At 49.5% G+C, this 23,896-nt stretch overlaps 2 protein-coding genes and 1 pseudogene across 4 annotated transcripts in view; 1 reads left to right on the top strand and 2 right to left on the bottom strand.

The window, feature by feature from the left end:
- Positions 1-1,606: 1,606 nt before the first annotated feature.
- On the top strand, positions 1,607-2,065 carry LOC142428724 (small ribosomal subunit protein uS8). Its single transcript, XM_075533506.1, has one exon. It carries the CDS (start codon positions 1,635-1,637, stop codon positions 2,025-2,027), a length of 393 nt encoding a protein of 130 aa, XP_075389621.1. The 5' UTR covers positions 1,607-1,634; the 3' UTR covers positions 2,028-2,065.
- Positions 2,066-17,074: 15,009 nt separating this feature from the next.
- The window catches only part of THOC5 (THO complex subunit 5), a 38,798-nt gene continuing 31,976 nt past the window's right edge, over positions 17,075-23,896 (bottom strand). For all 3 annotated transcript variants that reach the window (XM_075534071.1, XM_075534073.1, XM_075534072.1), the window contains 4 exons: positions 23,769-23,856; positions 20,795-20,910; positions 19,742-19,932; positions 17,075-17,185 (listed from right to left, as the gene is read on the bottom strand). In XM_075534071.1, coding sequence (XP_075390186.1) covers positions 17,122-17,185; positions 19,742-19,932; positions 20,795-20,910; positions 23,769-23,856 — 459 coding nt within the window. In that variant the 3' untranslated portion in view covers positions 17,075-17,121. The remainder of the gene's footprint in view (positions 17,186-19,741; positions 19,933-20,794; positions 20,911-23,768; positions 23,857-23,896) is intronic.
- Positions 20,919-23,697, bottom strand: LOC142429089 (large ribosomal subunit protein eL13 pseudogene; annotated as a pseudogene).

The raw sequence follows: 23,896 nt of genomic DNA, 5'->3' as shown, positions 1-23,896 counted from the left end.
TATACAGAAGAATAAGGTGTGCTGGTGGCGCTGTCCTGAGTGTTGGTACAAGGTTGGTGGTTCAAACCCAGCAGCTGCTCATGGGGGAGAGATGTACAGCCTCAAAAACCCTGAGTGGGGACACTCTGAGTCTGAATCAACTCTGCGGCAGGAGGCAGTGGGCTCCATAAGAACCAAAGTGAATCCTCTCAGGCAGAGGAAACGAAACAAATTCTCAGTAGGCTTTGCACCAGAGTCAACCCGCTGGGTCCCCAATCAAACAGTCAATAGCAGGAGCCAGTCACCATCCACTCTTTATGGCCTCATGGTAAGTGAGGTCATTCCTGGAGGTGATTAGACCTATAAACTCTTTCATGAGTATTTTTTTATATATACATAAGGAATTTGAAATGTTCTCTTAAAATTGCCAGCAGGCTTTTCCTTATGAAACTTATATAGACTCAATGTTTTTCATCATGGCAAAGACATAACAGATATGTACAAACCATCTGAGAGGTTCTGTCTCAGGGGAGAATATAGGTCATCAGGATGGGCACCACTTAGGAATGTGAAGGAATTCAAAAGAACTAGGTGTTTGGCAGGAGAGGTTCCTGTCGAAGATGCAGGTCAGACCCTCTCTTTTATGTTTACTCTGTATTCTACCCCAGGCAGCCTAGAGGCACCCTCCTCCACACCTCCTGCTTCCTCTCCCTCGCAGCATGCTCCCAGGAAGATCTTCACTCTGGCTGGCTGTGGTAGTTACACAATCTGCTGTCAATTTGAGAGGATTAAGAGAGAAGGGGTGGAGTTTAGCCTGTCAATCAGACCCCAGCTTGATGACCTCATTAGGAGGCGCTAAGGAAATAAATAGCTCACTGGAGGCAGGACGCAGGCTCACTCTCTGGGAGACATTGCAGCTGACAAAACACATGGAGCTACGCTAGTGCCATGAGATGGAGGAGTCACGTGGAGACTCCTGCCAGCACTGAGATGCTTACAATGTCACTGGATCCACAAGACTTTCCACCCCCTGGCCTGTAATCTTCCTGCATTCGGTGTCATTGCATGTGTTTGGTGAGTCTGAAGAGGACTTTATAGACTGGTATCAGACATATGGGCTAATATCAGACTTATGGACTTGATCTGGACTGGGCTGGGATGTTTCCTCAATATTCAATTGTTCTTGTATATAAAGCTCTTTCTTATACACATATGAGACACACATTTATACAATATGGATTTTGTTTCTCTAGTCTACCCAGACTAACACTCTGGCTCAACAAAATATCCATACATTAAGCTATCTGATTAGAAAAATGTTTAAGGGTCTTGTGTTTATTAATCATGATTTTGTACCTGTCAACCAATCAGGATTTTCTTCTTCTAAGCTCTGGCTCCTCTATATTTAAGCTCTGTGAAAATTTCCTTTGGCTACAGGACTTTGATGTGCTGCCCGCTGCTAATTGTTTTCTTCCTTGGATAATCTCTTTCATTTTAGCAGAAGCTCCAGTTTGCTCTTTGACATCGAGTAAATGTCCATGACCAGGCCCTGGCCTAAGCATTTTTTGTCTACAGTCTAAAGGCACCATTCCAACAATAACTTATTAAAGGGGGGCACTTGCTTCCTCTTTCCGCCATCTTTCCATGCCACCATCATGGTGCGCATGAACGTCCTGGCCGACGCTCTCAAGAGCATCAATAATGCCGAGAAGAGAGGCAAGCGCCAGGTTCTCATTAGGCCATGCTCCAAGGTCATTGTCCGGTTTCTTACTGTGATGATGAAGCACGGCTACATTGGTGAATTTGAAATCATTGATGACCACAGAGCTGGGAAAATTGTAGTGAACCTCACGGGCAGATTAAACAAGTGCGGAGTGATCAGCCCTAGATTTGATGTGCAGCTCAAAGATCTAGAAAAGTGGCAGAACAACCTGCTCCCTTCCCGGCAGTTTGGTTTCATCGTGCTGACGACCTCCGCCGGCATCATGGACCACGAGGAAGCCAGGCGGAAACACACAGGAGGGAAAATCCTGGGCTTCTTTTTCTAGGGATGTAATGCATCGAAACAAATAAAACGCCGAATGGACTTCTGGCTTCCCCATCAAAAAAATAAATTAATAAAAATAAAAATAAAGGGGGGCACTACTGAACCTACATGCTTCAATCGAGGAAATCGATGCTCAGAGAAATGAATGACTTGCCCAAGCCTCACAGTCAGGCTTCGCTGAAGCCTGGATTAAAGCTTGGGTCTGAGTGTAGCCTCATGCGTTTCCTTGCTCTGTCCTCTCTTGGGACCTTTCATGTAGCCCCCCTCAAACAAGATGCTGGGAGTATTCGGGATGATAGACGTGCTAGGCTGAGTCAAGCCCTTCTCAGTAATGCCATTCTCATGGTGGCCCCAGGTGGCACAATCAGGGCAAAAGGGGGGTCTGGCCTGGCTCTCCTCTTCCCCCTCCTCCTCTACCCTAAGCAGACATGCTCTAACTGTTCTAGGAATGTGAGCTGACAACTCGCCATCCCAAACTGACTTTAACAATTGGCCCAACCAAGCCATCCTCCCCTGGGAGGAAGCAAACCATCAGGAAAAAACCCAACAGAATAATTTGCCAAGAAATTGCTCGTCCACTATTGGTCGGAGGACTGGGGGCCACAGCCTATATGTGGAAAGGCGCTGACTGGTTTAGGAATGTGTTCTTCCTGCGGTTCCTGTTGGATCAGCGGAAACATTTGGTTCGATGAAAACCATCCATCATTTTTCCCCAAGGGGAACTGTCTCAGAAAGACTCAGGTAGGTTATAAATGCAAACATATGCAACTCATATGGCTGCAAAGTCAACCTTATAAACATTCAAAACTGTCATTCATCAAAAGACTTTCCTTCTCCGCCCACCCCCACCTCCATGCCCCGCCTCCAATCCCCAGCCCCGGGGAAGAGAGTGCAAAGACAAACTGGGGGAATATCTTTGTAAAACACCTGATAAAAATCAAATAACCAAAAATATAGATATTTTCCCCTTTGGTATTTTCCTAGTTGTCTTGAGGATCAGTACAGAAAAATTATACACCATTTGTACATAATTATGTTGCCATTGCTGTTCAGGGACACAGTGGCGGTATCTCTGATATTTGGGGTTAATATTAGGTGTGCGAGGGCGGGCAGTGTGTCTACTCTGCTGCCGTCGGCTGAGGCGTCCTCAAAAATGGACTTAGCGTGGTATCCACAGCCAAGGGCAGAAGAGAGCTCTGCTCCGGATCTCCAGCCTGCTTCAGAAAAATAGAGATAACATTGACAACACCAAGAAGACAAAAGGGGCAAAGGACTTGAATAGACTTTTCGCCAAAGAGGACAATCAAATGACCACCAAACAGAGGAAAAGATGCTTAGCATCATGAGCCACCAGAGAGATGAAGATCAAAAACACAACAAGATGCCATTTTCACTCCCACCACACTAAAAGCAGCAGCAACAAAGACCAAGCAGGAGATAACACATATCGGTGAGGATGTGGGGAAATTGGAGCCCTTATTTATTATTGGTGCGAATATGAAATGGCCCCGCCCTGGTGCAAAACAGCGTGGCAGTTCCTCCAAACACTGAAAGCAGAACACCCACATGAGCCACAGGTACATACCCAAAAGACTCAAACCTGGAGACTCAAGAGAGAGGCACACGGATGTCTACTGCAGCGCCATTCACAATCGCCAAATGGGGCAAACACCGTTAAAGGCCCATCAACAAAGGACTCTGGAAATACAATGTGACACACACATAGCTGTCTCCCACATGTCTTGGCGCAGACAGTGAGGGAGTCCAGTGCTGCGTCAGCTTGCTAGAACATGCCGGGTGGTATTCCGCCAAAAGAGCGTTCACTTCAACGTAGAGTTGACTTTAACGACCTGGATGGAGCGATGCTTTCAGGACCTTTGCTTTGGCATGACTCAGAATGAGAAGAAACAGCTGGCCGCACCCCTAAATGCAGTGTACAGAGTATGAAGCCAGGAAAATGGAGAGTTGTAGAGAATGAAGTAAAACACATAAAGATTGAAATCCTAGACATTAATGAGGTCATTGATAGTGGCCATGACAGGCATATGGCCTACTATATCAGGCATGGCAAGTGGAAGAGAAATTGTGATTAAAAACAAAGAGACGTTTCATGTTCTTCTGTTGAGGATACTATCCATACACCGCCCAGGAAGACTAGTTACTTTGACTAACGTTCTACTCTGTGTACTAACCACTAAGGCCAAAGATGAGAAAGCTGAAGACTTTCCTAATCTCCACTATCTAAAACTGGTCAGCCATGCCCTCAAGATGCATTAGAATTACTGGCAATTCGAATGCAAAAGTTGGAACCCAAGTAAGAAAGATGGTCTTGGTAATGGAGATAACACCAGGCTTGCATAATGGAATTTTGCCAATGACTTCTTTGTTGCAAACACCTTTTTTTAAACAACGTAGATGGTGACTGTAAATGTAGATCTCACTAGATGGGATACACAGGAGTTGTCAACTACATCTGGATGATGGAGAAATCCAGTATCATTAGTCAGAAGGCGGCCCGGGACCGAGTGCTGACCAGAAAGAATTGGTTAATACGCAACCATTTCAGGAGGCCGAATATGATCAAGAACTGATAGCATTGAAGGAAAAGGTCCAAGATGCACTGAAATATTGGCAAAAAATAAGATTCCAGGAAGTGACAGGATACCAACTAGAAAGTTTGCCGAAAACATTAGAAGGAAAATTTGCCAAGAAAATGGAGGACTGTCACCTGGCTGACTGGAAGAGGTCCACATTTGTGCCTGATCCAAAGAAAAGTGATCCAACAGAATCACTGAATAATATCATAAAAAGACAGGAAGGAGATGCTAAGTCCCAGGTGTGGAGAGGCAGGTGGGGAAGGGCTGCAGTCTGGGTTGTGCCTCTGGGTCTCTAACTTGCAGGAAGGCCAAGGTCACCTCCAAATGAATAGGAAGTGGACCTCTCCTTTAGAACCAGTCCCTCTCCCTGAACCTGTCCCTCTCCCCGAACACCACCCCAGGCACAAATGGCTCAGTTCAGTAGCCCAAATGTGCTTGTTTCTCTCTCTCCGGCACCAGGCTTCTTTTGTTCAGCGGTGCTCCTTGCAAGTGGGGAACTCGCTCTGAGGGGTGCTGATGGCCCTCCTGCCAGCCCTCACAAGCTCTGTGCAGGTTTGTCCCTGCTTCTGGAGACCGGAGAGAGAGGAGCTTTTGTGCTGAGTCAGTTTGGCTGCCTTCCAGCCAAGCACAGACTCAGAAGCTGCAGTGCAGAGCCGTTAAAGGAGCTATTTTTAGGTCAAATTTCAATCTTATTCAGCAAGACCTGAAGGTGGCCAGACCAAAGGGAGTGCTGGCAGGGACACAGTCCCGGGAAATAGGACAGGGGAATGGCAAGGAGAGCTCCTTGTGTGGAGAAGCCCCCAGCGGCTCTGCTGTTGCCCCAGGTCCAGAAGGCATGAGAAGAGGGGCGCGGTGGGCAGGGTTCTCAGAGGAGTCGGGAGGAAAAGGAACAGAGGGAGGGAGGGCAGTCTGTTCCAAAGAGACTCATCAAGTAGCATCCAGGAAGCTTGTTAAATAAAAACACACCCTTGGCCCATCCCAAGGCCTCTGGGAATATTGAGAGAAGGGCTTGGGACTTTGTGTCTGACCAGCTCCCACGGTGGGTGTCTTATCTACTCTGTGGTGTTCCAGGACATCAGCCTGTGGGATTGGAGGACGGGGAGTGACACGATCCAATAATGACTAGCGGTCCCCTCCTACCAGCAAGGTTTTATACTGTGAGTCCGAGTGCTCCCAGGATAATCAGCACTAGGAGAATGACCAGTGAGTACTGCACATGCCCTGGGGACCAAAGCTTCAGATACCCTGTGAGCGGCTCAGCCAGGGAACATCAGCAAGTGACTGCAGATAGAGGTAGATGAAAATCGACCAAGGTTTCATTTGTTTTCCCTTTGGGTTCATTCTTAATTTGTTCTATTTTTGTTTTCTGCTTTCTTTTGGATTGAAAAAAAAATGCAATGTCATTGAACAAGAATAGAAAGTATTAAATGAAAACCTAATCTGTTATGTAAGCTTTCATGGAAACAATATAAACAATGAATGCACACATGAAAAACAAACTGTTGGGGGAAATCCAGTTTGGGGTATCTTGAAAAGTAAAGACATATTTCATTTTGTATTCAGCAAGCTTTGAGTTAGAATCAGCAAATAAAAATCAAACAACAGCTTAGCTTCATTAGTTATAAAGGTCTACCTCGAGCAGTGGTTCTCAACCTTCCTAATGCTGTGACCCTTTAATACAGTCCCTCATGTTGTGGTGACCCCTGATATAGTTAAAGTTTATTGTGCCAACCTGGTCAATAAACACATGTGGGGTTAATTGAAGGGCAGAGACATAAATGGCTCAGTGAGCCTCGCCTTTCTAGTTCTTGGGTCTCTTGCTTTGTGATGGTCAGACCAGGGTACAGTTGTCTTAGCCAGTTTCCTGCTTCAGCTGGCAAGGCTCACTTCCTGCAAGACATCCCTGAGAGTAGGGAACCAGTCGAGAGGTCTCGGGGGCCGGCCTCACTCCCAACTACTAAATGGACACCTGCCCCTCCCCCCAGAAGAATTTATTTCAAAGGATGGCATTGAATCTGCAGCTCTGAGAGTGGGATATATCTCATTGGAGCACACAGGAGCAGACGAAGGGGGAGGAGGAGAGAATGGAGCATATCCTGGTCCACCAGGCCGTGAAGGCAATGTTCCCAATGAGAGCAGCCAGTCCACAGAGAGGACCACATGGCCAGTCCCACTAGGAGACATGATGCCTCTCACTGACCCATAGTCCTACAGGGGACAACACTGGAGACACAGTGTGGGAATTGCACCCAATCTGATCCCGCCACACTGAGGCAAAGCACTAAGGGGGTGCAATAGAACAGCAAGGGAATGGAGCAGTGAGGTCCCCAGGGAATGCTGAAGGTGGACTTTGGGGCCAGGGCGTGGTGCCCCAACAGACTGGGCTGGAAAGCACTCCTAAAGGCCAACAAACAATCCTTGAACTAACTACCAAAAAAAAAAAAAAAAGACATCCCTGAGGAGAAGCCACATGGACATACCCCGATGCAGCCCTGGGTGCTGAAGCAGCCATGTGGAGACCCCTGCCAGCGCTGAGATGTTTACAGGTTCACTGATTTGGCTTTCCTCCTGTAGTCGGCATCATTGTGTGTGTTTTGTGAGATGGAGGAGGACTTTGTGGATTGGTGTCGGACATATGGGCTAATGTTGGACTTGTGGGTTTGGGCAGCACTGAGTTGGGATGTTTTCTTGATGCGTACTTACCCTTTATATAAAACTCTCTCTTATACATATGAATTTATGTGGATTTGTTTCTCTAATGTACCCAGACTAACACACACACACCATAAAATTATTTTTTTTGCTACTTCATAACTGTACTTTTGCTACTGTTATGAATCGGGCAACCCATGTGAAAGGTTGTTTGACCCCCAAAGGGGTCACGACCCCCAGGTTGAGAACTGCTGATCTAGAGCATCAGGTTTAAAAATTTTTTTATTTATGCCTACTGCTGTTGAGTTGATTCTGACCCATCACAATCCTATAGGACAGGGCAGAACTGAATCTTAGGGCTTCGGAAATTGCAACTCTTTACAGGAGCAGACAGCCTCACCTTTCTCCCTCAGAGCGGCTGGTGGGTTTGAGTGGCTGGCCTTTCGGTTAGCAGCTCGATGCTTATCCTATTGTGCCGCCTGGGTCCCTGAACTATCTATATGGGGTCAAATTGACAACAGCACCTGGGGTAGGGTAAATATCTTAACAGGGCTCATCCACGCATTGAAAGTACCACGGACTGCTGAAAGGACAAACTGATCTGTCTCAGAAGAAGGACGGCCAGAGTGCTCCTTAGAGGCAAGAATGGCAAGACTTCTGACATACTTCAGGCACATGGGCAAGAGAGGCCAGTCCCTGGGGGAGGGGCAGGGAAAAAGAGAATGGCCCTCAATGAGCTGGACGGACACCGTGGCTGCAGCACTGGGCTCTGGCATAGGGACAGGGACAAGGGTGGCTCAGGGTCTTGGAGTGTTCCGTTCTGTTGTGCATGGAGTCACTATGGGTCGGAACTGATTCGATGGCACCTAACACCCCACCCCCACCTCTCCGTAACTCCCACCAAATGACTGGCCGGAACTCTGCAAATAGAGTACATGTTCCGCTAATAGAGGGGGGTGGTCAATTGTAGTGACCAGTTCCCTGGATAGAAGGATGAGCCATATTTGAAGAAGTAGCAGAGAGCAGCAAGCCATGGCCAGCAGAAGAACACATTCAAGATCGTGTTCTTCTTTGTCTGACGCGGTGAAGGTCAAGACCAGAGGCACAGAAATTACACGGTCAGAGCAAGGAGGCTGAGGCCAGAGGCCAAAGTAAAGAAACACTGAGAGCAGCGTGGAGCAGTATCGAGACTATGGAGCTTCGAGGCAGAGCACAAGGCAGGCTTCTGGGTCTGTCCATGGACTCCATGGCTGGGCAACTTAGGATTGGAGAGAGACTTGGCTACTGGCTGAATAGAGGTGTGGCTGTGAACCAGTGACTGTACCCTTACTGTTTACTGATCTGAGCGGGTCGCCCTCTGTTAACTCCCCTAACACCCACCCCGTCTACTCCCATAACTGTGAATATTGTCTGTAAGACACATGTGCCCGTTGCAGGGAATTGTGTTGTTCAGTGCCATGGAGTTGGTTCGGACTCATGGCGACCCTGGGCCTGCACCAGCCCCACAATTGTTCCTGTGCTTGACGCCATGGTTGCAGCCACAGTTGATCCATGTAATTGAGGGCCTTCCTCTCTTTGGCTGCTCTCCACTTTACCAAGCACGATGTCCTTCTCCAGGGATTGGTCTCTCCTGACAACAAGTCCAAAGTGTGTAATACAAAGCCTCACCATCCTTGCCTCTAGGGAGCACTCTGGTCGTAGTTTTTTCCCAGAACAAATTTATTTGGCCTTTTAGCAGTTCCTGGTACTTCCCACATTCTTCTCCAGCACCGCATCCAAATGCATCGTTTTCCTTGGTCTTCCTTATTCAATGTCCAACTTTCACATGCACATCAGGCAAAGGGAAATACCATGGCTTGGGTCAGGTGCATGTTGTTCCTCAAAGTAACATCCTTGTCCTTCAATTCTCTAAAGAGATCTTGTGCAGATTTACCGAACGCAACTTGTTCTTTGATCTTGACAGTTTCTTTCATGAGCATTGTTTGTGGATCCAAGCAAAATCCTGACAACACCAACATTGTCTCCTTTTATAACGATGCTACCTACTCATCCGGTTGTTGAGGATGTCGGTCTTTACAATGAGTCCTAATCCATAATGACAGCTGCGATCCTTGATCTTCATCAGCAAGTGCTTCAAGTCCTCCTCATTTTCAGTAAGCAAAGTTGTGTCATCTGCATATCGAAGGTCAATAAGTCTTCCCCTAATCCTGATGTCACATTTTCCTTTACATAATCCAGCTACTCTGATTTGCTCAGCAAACAGATTGAATAAGAATGGCAAGAGGATCCAACCCTGATGCACACCTTTCCTGATTTTAAACGATGAAGTATTCCCTGGACTCTTTGAACAACTGCCTCTTGATCCATGTACAAGTTCACATGAGCACCATCAAGTGTTCTGGACTGCCCATTCTCTTCAGTCATCCATGGTTGGTTCTGATCCACACAGTCCAATGCCTTGACATAGTCAATAAACCCCAAGTCAATACCTCAAAATCCATCTGACATCAGCAATGACAGAACCCAGCATAGTAGAGTGGTAAGTCAGGAAATGTTGGATGCAAGAGAGTGTGAGGGAAGGTCTGACCTCTGCCTTGTGGCAATAGGGAGCCAGAGAAGGCCAGCCATGGCCTCCCATGCTGTTTACTGCAGCAACTTGAAAGATCTCGTAGTAAACTGAGGGCAGTGAGGCTCCGTTATTGTGGAAGGACCACTCGGCAAAGGGTGAGAAGGGACGCACACCTCACAGAAGGTCATCACTGCCCTGGCTTCCATGTGCATGGCAGAACTGAGGACCTGCGTGTGATTCCATCAGTACCATTTAATGAAGTTATCATTGCCACTGTGCAAGGACTCTGGAATCAGAAGGAGTTCCTGGGTGGCGTAAATGGACAAGCACTTGATTACTGGTTGAACGACTGCAGGCTTGAATCCAGGCAGGGCTACTTAAGCAGCCTGGAAATCCATTTCTGAAAGTTCACAGCCATTAACCTCCAGGGAGCCAGTCAGTCACTTGGGATCGCCATGAGTTGGAATTGCTTCAATGGCAACTAATGATGGCGACATTCTTTTTTTTTAAATCATTTTACTGGGGGCTCTTACAGCTTTAAAAAAATTATTTCTTTTTAATCAATTTATTAGGGGTCATACAGCTCATCACAATCCATATCACATATACACATCAATTGTGTAAAGCACATTTGTACATTCATTGCTCTCCTCATTCTCAAAACATTTGCTCTCCACCTAAGCCCCCAGCACCAGCTCCTAATTTTTCCCCTTCCTCCTGCTCCTCCTCCCTTTTGGACCCTTGATAAGCTATAAATTATTATTTTGTCATATTTTTACCTGTCCAACTTCTCCCTTCACCCACTTTTCTGCTGTCCATCTCCCAGGGAGGAGGTCACATGTAGATCCTCGTAATCATTTCCCCTTTCCCACCCCACCCTCCCAGTATCATCACTCACACCACTGGTCCTGAAGGCATCATCCATCCTAGATTCCCTGTGGTTCCAGTTCTTATCTGTACCAGTGTACATCCTCTGGTCTAGCCAGATTGGTAAGGTAGAATTGGGATCATGATAGTGGGGGAGGAAGTGCTTAGGAACTAGAGGAAAGTTGTGTTTCATCATTGCTACATCACACCCTGACTGGCTCGTCTCCTCCCCGAGACCCTTCTGTAAGTATAGCGAGTCTTTCAGGACCTACAATTACATGAAGGATTGAAGAAATGGGAGACAATTTTTTGAATCAGCATTTGCAAAACTCCGCAAATAAAACCTTTCCTATTTTTCCTTGGCACTCGATGAAAGTAATGAGGTTCGTGATTCTGCACAACTTCTAATTTTTATTCGTGGGACGAATGACTATTTCAAAGTTGCAAAAGAGCATGCTGCACTGCAAAGCATCAAAGGAACTACAGGAGAGGAGATCTATGAAAAGGTTTGCCAAACTGTGAATGGTCTGGCGCTGGACTGGGCTAAACGAGCCAGTGTGACAACTGATGGCGCTCCTAGCATGGTGGGGTCTAAGAAAGGAGTAACTGCTCCCATTGACCAAGAGATGGACAAACATAACCATTCTCAACCAATAGCCATACACTGCCTCATCCATCAACATGCGCTGTGTAGCCAGTCACTGAAGTGGGACTCTGTTATGAAAACTGTGGTATCTTAGCTCAGAAGCAACAAAGCCCACATGGAAGCAGCACACCAGCCTGTGCGATCACGAGGTGTCAAAGGGATCAGGTATAAGGCATCATCAGAAAAAAAAATCTTACCATAGTGAATGATGGGGGAGTGCTGAGTGGAGACCCAAAACCCATTTGTCGGCCACTGGAGATCCCCTCACAGAGGGGTCTAGAGGAGATGAGTCAGTCAGGGTGTGATGTAGCACCGATGAAGAATACAACTTTCCTCCAGTTCCTAAATGCTTCCTCCCCCACCACTACCATGATCCGAATTCTACCTTGCAAGTCTGGATAGAGCAGAGGATGTACACTGGTGCAGATAGGAGCTGGAGGCACAGGGAATCCAGGGCAGATGATACCTTCATGACCAGGGGTGTGAGGGGCGATACTGGGAGGGTAGAAGGTGAGTGGGTTGGAAAGAGGGAACCAATTACAAGGATCTACATGTGACCTCCTCCCTGGGAGACGGACAACAGAAAAGGGGGTGAAGGAAGACGTCGGACAGGGCAAGATATGACAAAATAATAATTTATAAATTATCAAGGGCGCATGAGGGAGGGGGGAGCAGGGAGGGAAGGGAAAAAAAAGAGGAGCTGATGCCAGGGGCTTAAGTGGAGAGCAAATGCTTTGAAAACTATGAGGGCAAAGAATGTACAGATGTGCTTTACACAATTGATGTATGGATTGTGATAAGAGTTGTATGAGCCCCTAATAAAACATTAAAAAAAAAAAAGGAAAACTGTGGTATCTCGTGTTAACTTCATCAGAGCTAATGCACTAAACCACAGACAATTTCGGGAATTTCTGACTGAGCTAAATGTTGCCCAGGAAGATGCTCTGTACCACACAGAAGGCCGTTGGCTGAGTCGAGGGAGAGTTTTGAAACATTTCTATGACTTCCTTCACAGATGACAGCTTTTCTGCTTTCAAAAAACAGAGAAGTCCCAGAGCTCAATGATGCAGCCTGGAAATGGCACCGTGCCTTTCTGACAGACGTAACAGAGCTACTCAGCAGGTTCAATGTGCAACTTCAGGGAAAGGGGAAGCTCATCTGGGATACGCAATCACACGTGAAAGCATTTGAGTAAAATTAGCTCCTCATCAAACAAGTGAAGGAGGACAATTTCGGCCATCTCCCCACAACTCAAAACTGTTAGCGGAAAAACCGTTGGTTGCGTTCCCAAACAAAACGTGTGGATTCGCTGGGAAAGTTGCAAAAGGAGTTCCAATTTAGATTTGGAGAGCTTCATCTCCATGAGCAGGACATATAGCCTTTCCGTAACCCGTTTTCTATTGACATTGAAAATGTGGATACCATTTACCAAATGGAACTGGCTGAACTGCAGAATTGTGACTCTGAGAGACGCACTCAAGTCAAACAGCCTTCCTGATTTCTATGCATCCCTCCCCTCTGAGACACGTCCTCATCTCAGCAACCATGCTCGCAAAATGGCACCATCTCGGGCAGCACTGATGTCTGAGAACAGACATTTTCCAGAATGAAACATCTGAAATCTCCAACCAGACCGAGACTGACTGATGCACACTTGCATCGCTGGTTGGACTAGCAGGGACAAACATGGGACCGGACATCGAGCATCTCATTAGCAAAAAGCAGGCCCATAGTTCCCACTGAAATACTGGTAAGTTTGCTGATTTAACTTGTTCTTCATTTTAAACATTGTATTTGTTCCCGTTTTGGTGTTTTACTTCAAAATAAAATATGTGCAGTGTGCATAGGAATTTGTTCATAGTTTTTTAAAAAAACTATAGTCCGGCCCTGCGATGGTCTGAAGGACAGTGAGCTGGCCCCTTATTTTAAAAGTTTGAGGAGCCCTGTGTGAAAGGCTTGAACAAGCCTTAACAAGTGGCCATTACAAGTGGTGTTAAAGGCTTGAGGTTAACAAGTGGAAAAGCAACAGAGCCCCCGTGGAAGCACACCAGCCTGTGTGATCACGAGGTGTTGACAGGATCAGGCATCAGAAGACCCAAAACAAGCCATCATATTGATGCAAATGAGGGGGCTCTGAGTGGAGACCCAAAGTCCATCTGTAGACAGGTGGACATGCTCTCACAGAAGAGTCACAAGCAAGAGACGAGCCAGCCAGGGTGCAGTATAGCACCAACGAAATACCCAATATTCCTTTAGTTCAGTGGTTCTCAACCTTCCTAATGCCGTGACCCTTTGTGGAATACCGAAAGAATTCTCCCAAGTTGTCTTCCCCAAATACATGCCAAACCCAAGACACTCCTTGATGCACATGATAAATGACTATGCTCTAGGTCAAAGTAGGTCAATCAAGTAGGTCAGAGGTTATTCTCCTTAAGAGTATCTACAGCAAACTCCCTTCAGATATCCTTCCCTTGAAGGGTGCTCAGAGGCAAGCCCAGGACCACTCAAGGGTGACTAAGGTTAGGCTACTATATTGAGTCTGGGGTCCACCCATCTTGCCATGTGTACCCCTATTCCCTCCTTTTACTATTGCGTGTACATCCCTAGGTCATCCCCCTGCTATTGCTTGTATTGCCTGCTATAACCTATGACATTGATTGGTATCTGTAATCAGAGGACTTGCATGCCCCAAAGATATATAAGTCTTGGTTAGAAATAAATCTCCTGCTCCTGCCCTGACTGCCCAAGCTGTGCGCAGACCTGGCTGTTGAGATCATGGGCGTCCAGGAGGTGAGCATATTTTACTCTCTCTCTACCATCTCTCCCTATACTCCATGACTTTACTAAAACCTTTAAATATCTTAACCATACAATTGTGCCTACCAAACCCGTGATTAGTTGTGGGGGGCTGGCTACCCCTATACCCTTTAATACAGTTCCTCATGTTGTGGTGATCCCCAACCATAAAATTATTTCCGTTGCTACTTCATAACTGTAATGTTGCTAGTTATGAATCGTCATGTAAATACCTGATATGCAGGATGTATTTTCATTGTTACAAATTGAACACAATTAAAGCATAGTGACTAATCACAAAACAATATGTAATTATATATCGTGAAATATTATTTCTAATTACAAATAAATGAAATTTTGTCTCGAAGATGGTGTCGCATGGGTAAGTCTTCACTCCGCGTACTCATATGCAGGCCTATCTTCAATGTGGGTAGACCCGCCTGGAGACGGATAGAGGAGTGGTGTCTCGGCTCCTAAGACCATCGGAAATATGTTTTCCAATGGTCTTAGGCGATCCACAGGTTAAGAACCACTGCTCTAGTTCATTAATGCTTCCTCTCTCCCACTATCATGACCCCAGTTCTACCTTACAAACCGGGCTAGACTGGAGCATGTACACTGATACAGGTAAGAGCTCTCAACACACAGAATCCAGGAGAGAGAAACCCCTCAGGTACAATAATGAGAATAGCGATACCATGAGGTTAGAGGGAAGGTGGGGGGAGAAGGGGGAGAAAGGGGGAGCTGATTGCAATGTATAACCACTCCCCTCTCCTCACACCCAGGGGGACGAACAATAGAAACTGGGGTGAAGGGAGACAGTGGATGGTGTAAGATATGAAAATAGTAATAATTCACTGGGCATCCCCTTACGGAAGAGGAAGAGTCGTGGGGAGGAGCCGAGCCAGTCAGGGTACAGTGTATCAACGATGAAACATACAACTTTCCTTTAGTTCCTAAATGCTTCCTCCCCATCCACTATCATGATCCCAATTCTACCTTACTAATCTGGCTAGACCAGAGGATGTACAGATAGGAACTGGAAACACAGGGAATCCAGGACGTATGATCCCTTTAGGACCAGTGGTGCGAGTGGCAATACCGGGAGGGTGGAGTAGAGAGGGGGAACTGATTACACAAATCTATATATACCTCCTCCCTGGGGGGTGGACAACAGAAAAGTGGGTGAAGGGAGATGTCGATAGCTAAAAATATGACAAAATAATTTATAAACTATCAAGAGTTCATAAGGGAGGGAGCGGGGAAGCAGGTGGGGAAATGAGGGGTTTATGTGGAAAGCAAATGTTTTGGGAATGATGAGGATAACGAACGTATAAATGTGATGAGTTGTATGAGCTCCCAATAAAATGATTTAAAAAAATAAAATCAGGAAAAAAACCAACAAAGAGAAAATAATAATTTATCAAGGGTTCACAAGGGTGGGAAGGTGAGGGGGGGGCGGAAAAAGGAGCTGATACCAAGGGTTCAGTAGAAAGAAAATGTTTTGGAAATGGTGGTGGCAACATATGTGCAAATGTGCTTGATACAATTGATGTAAGTATTGTTTCAGAGCTGTAATAAGAGCCCCCAACAAAATGATTAATGAATAAGTACTCTTTGAATCTGCGGAGCAGGGCTGGAGGCTTCCTAATGAAATTGAGAGTGAAATTAAGTGACTGCCCTTAACAATTGCGCAGGTACACAGTCCCTGGTGCATCTTTCCTACCCTTTTCTCACTCGTGCAGTTCCCGTTTGTCAGGTGTCTTCCTGTGGAAGCCCTCCGGACCGTCCTGTGTTCTCTGAGGAAATCTATCAAAGACAACTCCTCTGGACGCCCAAGGATGAGTCCCCTGACCTTGGAAGCTAACCTCGCTGCCTTGAGTTTAGCTGGCCCAGCAGATCCTCTCAGAGGCCAGTTTTAAATGTCATTTTGAAGGTTTCTCAAAGAAACTTGTGTGCTTACTGAACTTGTCTGCAGCCATCAACTCCAACCCACAGCGACAGAACGAAGCACTGCCCGGTCCTGCATCATCCTTGCGATCGTTGCTGTGCCTGAGACCATTGCTGCAGTCGCTGCTAATCTCCTGGAGGGCCTTCCTCTTTCACGGCCCCTCCACTTTACCCAGCACGGTCTTCTCCAGGGCCTGGTCTCTCCTAACAGTAAGTCCAAAGTACGCAAGACAAAGTCTCGCCATCTTTGCCTCTAAGGAGCAGTCCAGCCGTACTTCTTTCAAGACGGGTCGGTGTGTCCCTTTAGCTGCCCTAGTGCTTTGAATATTCTTCTCCAGCACTAGTCCCAATGCATCCGTTCTTTTTCAGTCTTCCTTATTCACATGAGGTACATGAGTGTGAGGTGATGGAAAATACCAGGGCTGGGGTCAGGTGCACCTCAGACCTCAAAGTAACATCTGAAACCCACTCATTCATGTGTGAACAGCAACTCTTGGACTTACCCTATTTCCACGTTTTCTTAAAATGAACTGAGAATTGAGTACTGCTTTTTTCCCTGGGGGTGGGGGTGGGCATATAATTTGTGCACCCGGTGCCATCCTTCATCTTGATGGCCTTTTGCAGAAGTATCACCCAGGATAGGACGTCATCAACACCCCCACCACGGCTTCAGCGATTGAGACAGGCGATCAAAGGCTGGCATGGGCTGAGACAGACAGCATGTGGAGATCCACACGGAGTCTCTCTGTGCTGGGCTGGCTCTGGTTTTGCCTGCAGTCTCGGAATCACAGGGACTAGCACAACCATAGCTGTGTCCTCTGCTTGTAGCCCCCCCAGGCCAGTTCACACACCGCGCATGCTCCCCCTGCCCTCTGGAAGAACCGGTCCCTCCCCCAAGTAGCAGCAAGACAACGCCCTTTGGTCAGGTGACACTTTAATAGGCTAGACACATAAAAGCTACCCCGCCCTGCCCCCACACTCCCCTCCCACCCAGCACCTCGGTGCCACCCATAAGGGGTCAGCGATGGCTGAAGAATCCTTGAGGGTGGTTGTATTTGAAAGGCTTCATCCTACTGGGGCCCCTAGAGAAACAGGAGGAAGGAACGCAGTTAGCAGCAAGCCCTCTTGGCTGATCAACTAGCTCACCATTTGTCCACCCAAGAGAACATTACAGAGTTGTTAGACAAACAAGTAGGTAGAATCACGCGTCACAGAGCCTTGTACGACAGGTGGGCTGCAGATGTGCCATGCCACCTTCGTCAAGTGGCTCCACACACCCCTAGAAGGGGCCTCGTGGGCAGAGGGCACGGGCTGGGCACCCTCACTCTGCAAGAGTCACTGTGGCTCAGAAGCTCGGCAACAGCACGTTTCATTTTTGTGTGACAACCTCTCATGCGGGCAGAGTCTAGGGCTGCCTCTCAGGGGCTGTGTGCGGCTGCCTTCCTTATTCCGAAGAGGCGAATGATCCCGCAGGCTGACAGGTCCAACAGCAGAGGACGCAGGCTCAGGCAGGCTGGCAGACTGCCCAAGTCCAAGGCCAGGTCTGAGGGGGGCGGGGTGAGTGAGGGCAGCAAGGTGCCTGAAGCCTCCCTGAGAAGATGCGGTGTCAACTCTGGGTCCCCAAGAAGAAACCCTTCCCCGCAAGACCACCTCCAGTCCGCACCCAATGAAAAAGGGTCCCTGCCCTGCCTGCTGGCCTGGGGTGGAACAAGAAACATCCTGGGTCTTTGTCCACGGGGGTATGTGCATGTAGATGGACACAGTGCAAGCATGTTTACATGTGTGTATGCACGTGTGGCTATCCCATCTATGTGTGTTTGTGATCTGGGGATGCTTTTGTGCGTGTATTTGTAGCTCACATGGTAACTATGGGTGGTTATCCCTTACTCACTGCCATCAAGTGGATGTCAACAACTCACACTGACTGTAGGACAGGGGAGAATTGCCCCTGTGAGCTCCTGAGACGTTCAGTGTTAATGGGAGTAGAAAGCCCTTTTTCTGGAGGAGTAGGCTGGTGGTTTCAAACTGCTGACCTTGCAAGTCACAGCCCAACACGTAACCACTGTGCCGCCAGGGCTCCTGCAAGTACATGTGTTTCTCAATGGGTACATGGGATGGGAGGCAGAGCATGTAAGTGGCTGCTCTGCTGGCACTTCATACTCACTTCCACTCGGCACCGCCCGCGGAAAGTGCTGCGTGCAGATGGAAACCTGCAAACTCTAGGCAAACAGACCCTAAGCTCTTAGGCAGGACATGGAGGAGCTGGAACAGGAACCCAGGTCTGTAGCCTGTACGGCCCTGAAGCCCTTGCTCTTGACCAGAGCCACCGAGGCCTCCGAGCACCAGAAGATGCCGAGCCGTCTGGACCAGTCAGGCCGCCCCAGTACACTCCAGGTCATGGCCTCCCTTCTCACACCAAAGGGCTGACGTGGCTGAGTCACTGACACACACCTTCCGCTGGGCAACAGGTAAGAATCCTTCAGGAATTGAGCCCGGTGGGACCCATCAGAGGCTGGGAACTACCACCCACCAGCAGGCTCGAGCAGCTGGGAGGGTGGAGAGAGCTAGTGGCAGAGGGAGCAAGAGCTAGATGGGACCAGCAGCCAGGCCCAGCTCTGCCTCTAAGCAGCCAGAACTCACTGGGGATTATGGGATACCATGAATCAGGCCAGCTAGAGGTGCTAGACCAGTGGTTCTCAACTGGTGGGTTGTGACCCCTTTGGGGGGGTGGTCAAACAACCCTTTCACAGGGGTCGCCCAATTCATCACAGTAGCAAAGTGACAGTTATGAAGTAGCAACGAAAATAATTTTATGGTTGGGGGGGTCACCACAACATGAGGAACTGTATTAAAGGGTCACGTCACTAGGAAGGTCGAGAACCTGTGCTAGACGGAGGTGGGAGGAGGCTGAGACAGCTTCTAGGACCAGGAACTTGATGAAGGGGAGGGAAGAGAGAGAACCAGGGGCTGGCCTGCTGAGGGACCTATTAGAACCACCGTCCCCCAAACAAAAGCAAACAAAACACTGCCGCTCCAAGCCCTGGTCTAGAAGAGAATCTGCGCAGGGCTCCTGTGCGTTTGAAATGGACTCTTGACAAACAGGTCTGTGAGACAAGGCGGGAAAGGACCCCCTACCAAACAGCTAGGATTTTCTGAGCTCCTTGTGCCGGGAACCACGCCGGCACTTGAGAGGATGCTTTCTAACTCCCCCATGAGCTACAAGCCACCACCTCACTTCAGCTTTGAGGAAGCAGGCGAGGAGCTGCGGGGAAGTGCCTCTCGGCCTGCCTTTCTGAGCTGCTCCTCCTTCCATCCCGACTCAGCCACCTGGCCGCCTGTAGCTGCCCTTCCCCTCAGAGAGCCCGCCGAGTCTGGGGGATCAGTGGGGTGAACAGTTTGAAAAGGCACAGTGGGTTCTAAAAGCAAATAGAACCCCACTGGTTTCCATAGAAGCACTGGTGCTGCTGTGAGCTCAGCCCGTGTCTGAGAACAGCTGAGCCAGGCTGGGAAGAAACAGGTGCCTGGGGAAGTTTCAGGAAAGAGGGACCAAGTGCTTAGGGAATCCGGGAGCAGAATGGCCATTTCTACTGGGAACTGACAAAGGCCCCCGGGAATGGACGTGCCGGGATCAGTCGCACCTGAAAAGCCGCAGGCACATCTTCTCCTGGGGGAACTCCTTGGGCCCCTCCACACTGTCGTCGTGGCTCTCCGTCTCCAGGTAGACGTCTAGCAACACGCACAGGCGCTGCAGCTGGTTGGTCAAGAGCTGGTGGCCAGGCCGGGCGCCACACAGCTCCTTGTAGCACACGTTGACCTCACTCTCCATGGCCTGTGTGGGCGGGAAAGCCTGCAACTCAGGACTGCCCTCAGTGGGTGTTGACCACACTGGCCAGGCCTCCTCCCCAGAGGTGGGGCCACACCAGATTAAGCTGGACGGGCTCTTCACACCTGGAATGGAACCCAGCCCCGGGGATTAGCTCTCAGCCAAAAGGCAGATCGGCCATCAGAGTGGCCACTCACCACCAGAAAGGAGCATACTCCTCAGGATAGTCAATCCCCCGGGGCCAGATGCTCTGCAGGCAGGAAGGGACTCCAAACAAAGAGGGCAAATGGGAGGAGGCACCCTGGGCCTGGGAGGAGGGAAGAGTGCTGTTCCACGGAGGGGATGCAGCCAATGTCAAGGAAAATGTGTGTAAGTCGTTAGAGAGACCCCACTTGTCCTGTAAATGTTGACCCCACACAGTGAAACATTAAGGGAAAAAAAGACCTGGGCCTCCCTGATTCTGGCCCCCAGTTTTCTCTCAAGCCTAGATGGGGGTGTAGACAGGACGGGACCTTAAGGCCAGATCCAAGTCCGATGGTGCTTCACACCATGGCTGCCAAATCAAACCAACCTGCGTGGTGACAGCCGCCAGCTGGAAGACCTGCGTCAAGCTCTTCCAGGGCTTTGGGAACCCTTCTGACGTCATCCCCATTGCACCTTTCTGCAGAAGCTCAAGACTTTTCAGCCCTATTTAGAATGGGGGATCTGTGGACCCCATGCTAGAGGCGGAGGCGGGTCTCGGTTCTTCCCATTATACCACCAAGTAGCCTCATCCAGCAAATTCTACAAATGCCCACGAGCCTCTGTCCACACCTCAGTGGTGGCAGGTTCTGTCCCGCCAGCCCCTGCTCCTCCCAACTGGTCTTACCCGAATGTTGTCATCGTTGCTGCTGCTCTTCTCTCCCTTCCAGTTGAGACAGAGCTGGAAAATGGGGGGGATGGAGGAGTAGCCGGGGCTCAGCACCACAGCTGCCTGGAGCTTGGCTAGGAGAGAGAGGGGAGGGGAACCCAGTTCTGAGACCCAGCTGGTGGGGACACACAGCCTGCCCCCTGGGTCCACAGACTAGCACAAATGCTGGACATTAATCAGACGGCTGCTGAGCCCATTCTGTCCTGACTGACTTGTTCTGGAGTCACTGGTGTCGATGTTCGCATAATGTGACTGCGCGCGCGCGCGCGCACACACACACACACACACACACACACACACTTCTAGACGCTGGTCAGTTTACTTGTGCTGGCACCCCAGAGTCCAGGCCACGCTGGGCTGGCCCAAGGTCTCTGCGTAGACTTGGACAGAGGTTGGTCGTGTATGGCATTTCCTTACTTGCTAGAAAGGTGTAGGGATTTTCTCCTGGGAAGGTTAATTATCTTCTGACTTTTATTTATTTATTTTTGTTTTCGCCGTGTGTGGGGAGAGTTTATTAAAGGCCCTGGCAACATTACTTCTTCTCCACATCCTGCTCTGCAGCCTCCTTGGCCCTTTTCGCTCGGATACCAACGAGCCAGGCATTGGCACGGGCCATGCGGAGACTGGTGAAGGCCTTGAAGTCCTTCTCTTCTTGCGTGATAACCCGGGCTTTCTCCTTCTTGTAGACGTTTCGGATGGGCATCACAGGTCCAGTAAGCTGCGTGGCTAGTTTGAGTTCCTCTGCAGAGCGGTCTCCCTTCTTGGGGGCCGAGGGCTTCCTGGGGAAGAGGATGAGCTTGGAGCGGTACTCCTTCAGCCGCTGCACACTGACCTGCAAGGACTCGGTGGACTTGTTCCGCCTCCTGGGGTCCACGGAGATGCCAATGGTGCGGGCCACCTTCTTGTGGATGCCAGCCACCCTCAGCTCTTCCAGGCTGAAGCCTCGGCCTGCACGGACTTTGGTGTGATAGCACACGATGGGCCGGATGGGGCCGGACGCGGGCCGCGGGGCGATGCAGCGGGCTTTAGCTTGACCTTGCGCCTGTGTATCTTCCGCGCCGGCTGGTTGAACCACGTGGACACACGCCGCTGCCAGTCCTTATGGAAGTGGGGCTTCAGGATCATGCCATTCCGGCTGGGCGCCATGGTTGCCTACGGCCCTCCTACGGGCAAGCGGAAAGAGAGCGCGCCCGCAGTCTCTTCTGACTTTTCTTACCAGCCCTGTCGAGCACAGACTATGACATCGGCCCACTACACTCGGCCTCCTGTCCCTCTCAGCTCTGGATGCTTGGTGGTAGGAAACGCTGCTGTGAATGGCCAGCCCTTGCTGGCGGTTCACTGTATTTCCAGCATGCACCTGACGCTTCCGTTCCCATTTTCTTCCTTCCCGACAACGATCCTGGGATGGCCCAGCGTTATCACCTCACTTTACACAGGGGAGGAGCTGAGGCTCTGATGGAAACCTTCCTATGAGCACAAGGCTGCCTGCCTGCTGTCAGAGGAGTGGTCGCCCATGATCGGGAGATGAACTACTTCTGTGTTTGTTCAACATGTATCATTTTCTCAGGCGGCAGCCTTCCCCTCTTCAGCTCTCCTCCACTGCGCAAGGATACCATTCCTCTTCGGGTATTCACGAAGGAGGGGATAAAGTTAACGCACTGACCCATCAGCCACTGACAGAACACAAGACTAAGGCTATTCTTCCCTGAAGGTCACAACGGCTCTCTGACTGGGGGCTGTCTCTGTCATCATCAAACCATACCAGTGCCATGGAGTCGATTCCAATGCGGAGTGACCCAATGCAGGGTGTCCAAGGCGTAGCCCACCTCATGTTTCTCCTGCAAAGTAGCTAGTGCGTTGGAACCACTGACCTTGAGACTAGTCGTTCAACAAGTACCCCAAAGCACCACCTACCCTAAGTCTGCATCTATTTCTGGATGTGCAGCTCTTGATCAATTTTATTTTAAAAAGTTGCCACCACAGTAAGTTTTCCAGTTGGTCCTTTGAAAAATGATGGTAGAATTAGATATTTGGGATTGCTGCCACTTGTTCACCTACATTTCCTTCATAGTGTTTCGAATTCCCTCGTGCATCACTTGATTATTTAAATGAAGATTATTTCATTCTACATGTTATTCTAGAACACCTGTCATCGGTCCCAACCCCAACCAACAACTCAACCTGAAGCCGAAGGGGCTGCCTGGTGACCGCCCGCCTAGGCATTTCTTGGACTGGCCGCCCCGACCCTTTACCACCAGTGCCCTGAGATACGATGGCAGAGGCCAGATGTTTTGATAAGGCGAGGGTGAGACTCGGGTGCACAGACACCACTGAGTGGCCACAGGGTGGAAGGTGTGAAGTAAGTCAAAGGGCTCCACCTTTATCTGAAACCGTCCCTTTCTTCAGAAAGGGGGGAGAACAGAGAGCGGGAGGCGAGAGCACAACTACAGGGACCAGGTCAGAGCCCACCGCCTTCCCTTCCGCCCTGTCCTGGCACCACTCAGGGCTCCTATCTGCGGGCAGTGCCAGGCCTGGCGAGGCTGTGGCGGCCTGCAGCACTATGAACCCAGGCCAAGAGCAGGCGCTTACTGAACAACCTTTCCTGCTTCCTGGCGGAGCTGCTGAAGGCCGGGTAAGAACAAGTGCGCTAGGTGACGGCCTGCAGCTCTGCCTGGAACATGGCTGCGTCCAGCAGCTGCGAGGAATCGGAGCGTCCTCGCTCGGAGAACAAGGAGCGGGGTAAAGCCAGAGGCGGGGGGCTCGGAGAGCATGCCTGGGTTTGACGGGCATGCCGGCGCCTGCATCATGTATCTGTGCCCCTGGACAGCAGCTGTAACAGCGGCAACCTTGCAGCTGTGACGGGATCTTCCACTGGGGTGGGCCAACTCTCAGGCTATCGGCCTGGAAGCACTGGGAGCAGCAGGGCAGTTACCTGTGCCCCGTTCGATGAGGGCCATGTAGTAGAAACTGGTGTCCTCCGCCAGGCCCGCTTCCACAACTTCTTTGGTGAAATGCAGCTCCTAGGAGAGTCGCCAGGGAGGTGGAGTGAGCGGGTCAAAG

This window comes from Tenrec ecaudatus, chromosome 16 (genome assembly GCF_050624435.1).
Source record: "Tenrec ecaudatus isolate mTenEca1 chromosome 16, mTenEca1.hap1, whole genome shotgun sequence".
Taxonomy (NCBI): Eukaryota; Metazoa; Chordata; class Mammalia; order Afrosoricida; family Tenrecidae; genus Tenrec; species Tenrec ecaudatus.
Note: the sequence above shows the minus strand (reverse complement) of the source record. Positions and strands in the feature narration are given on the sequence as shown.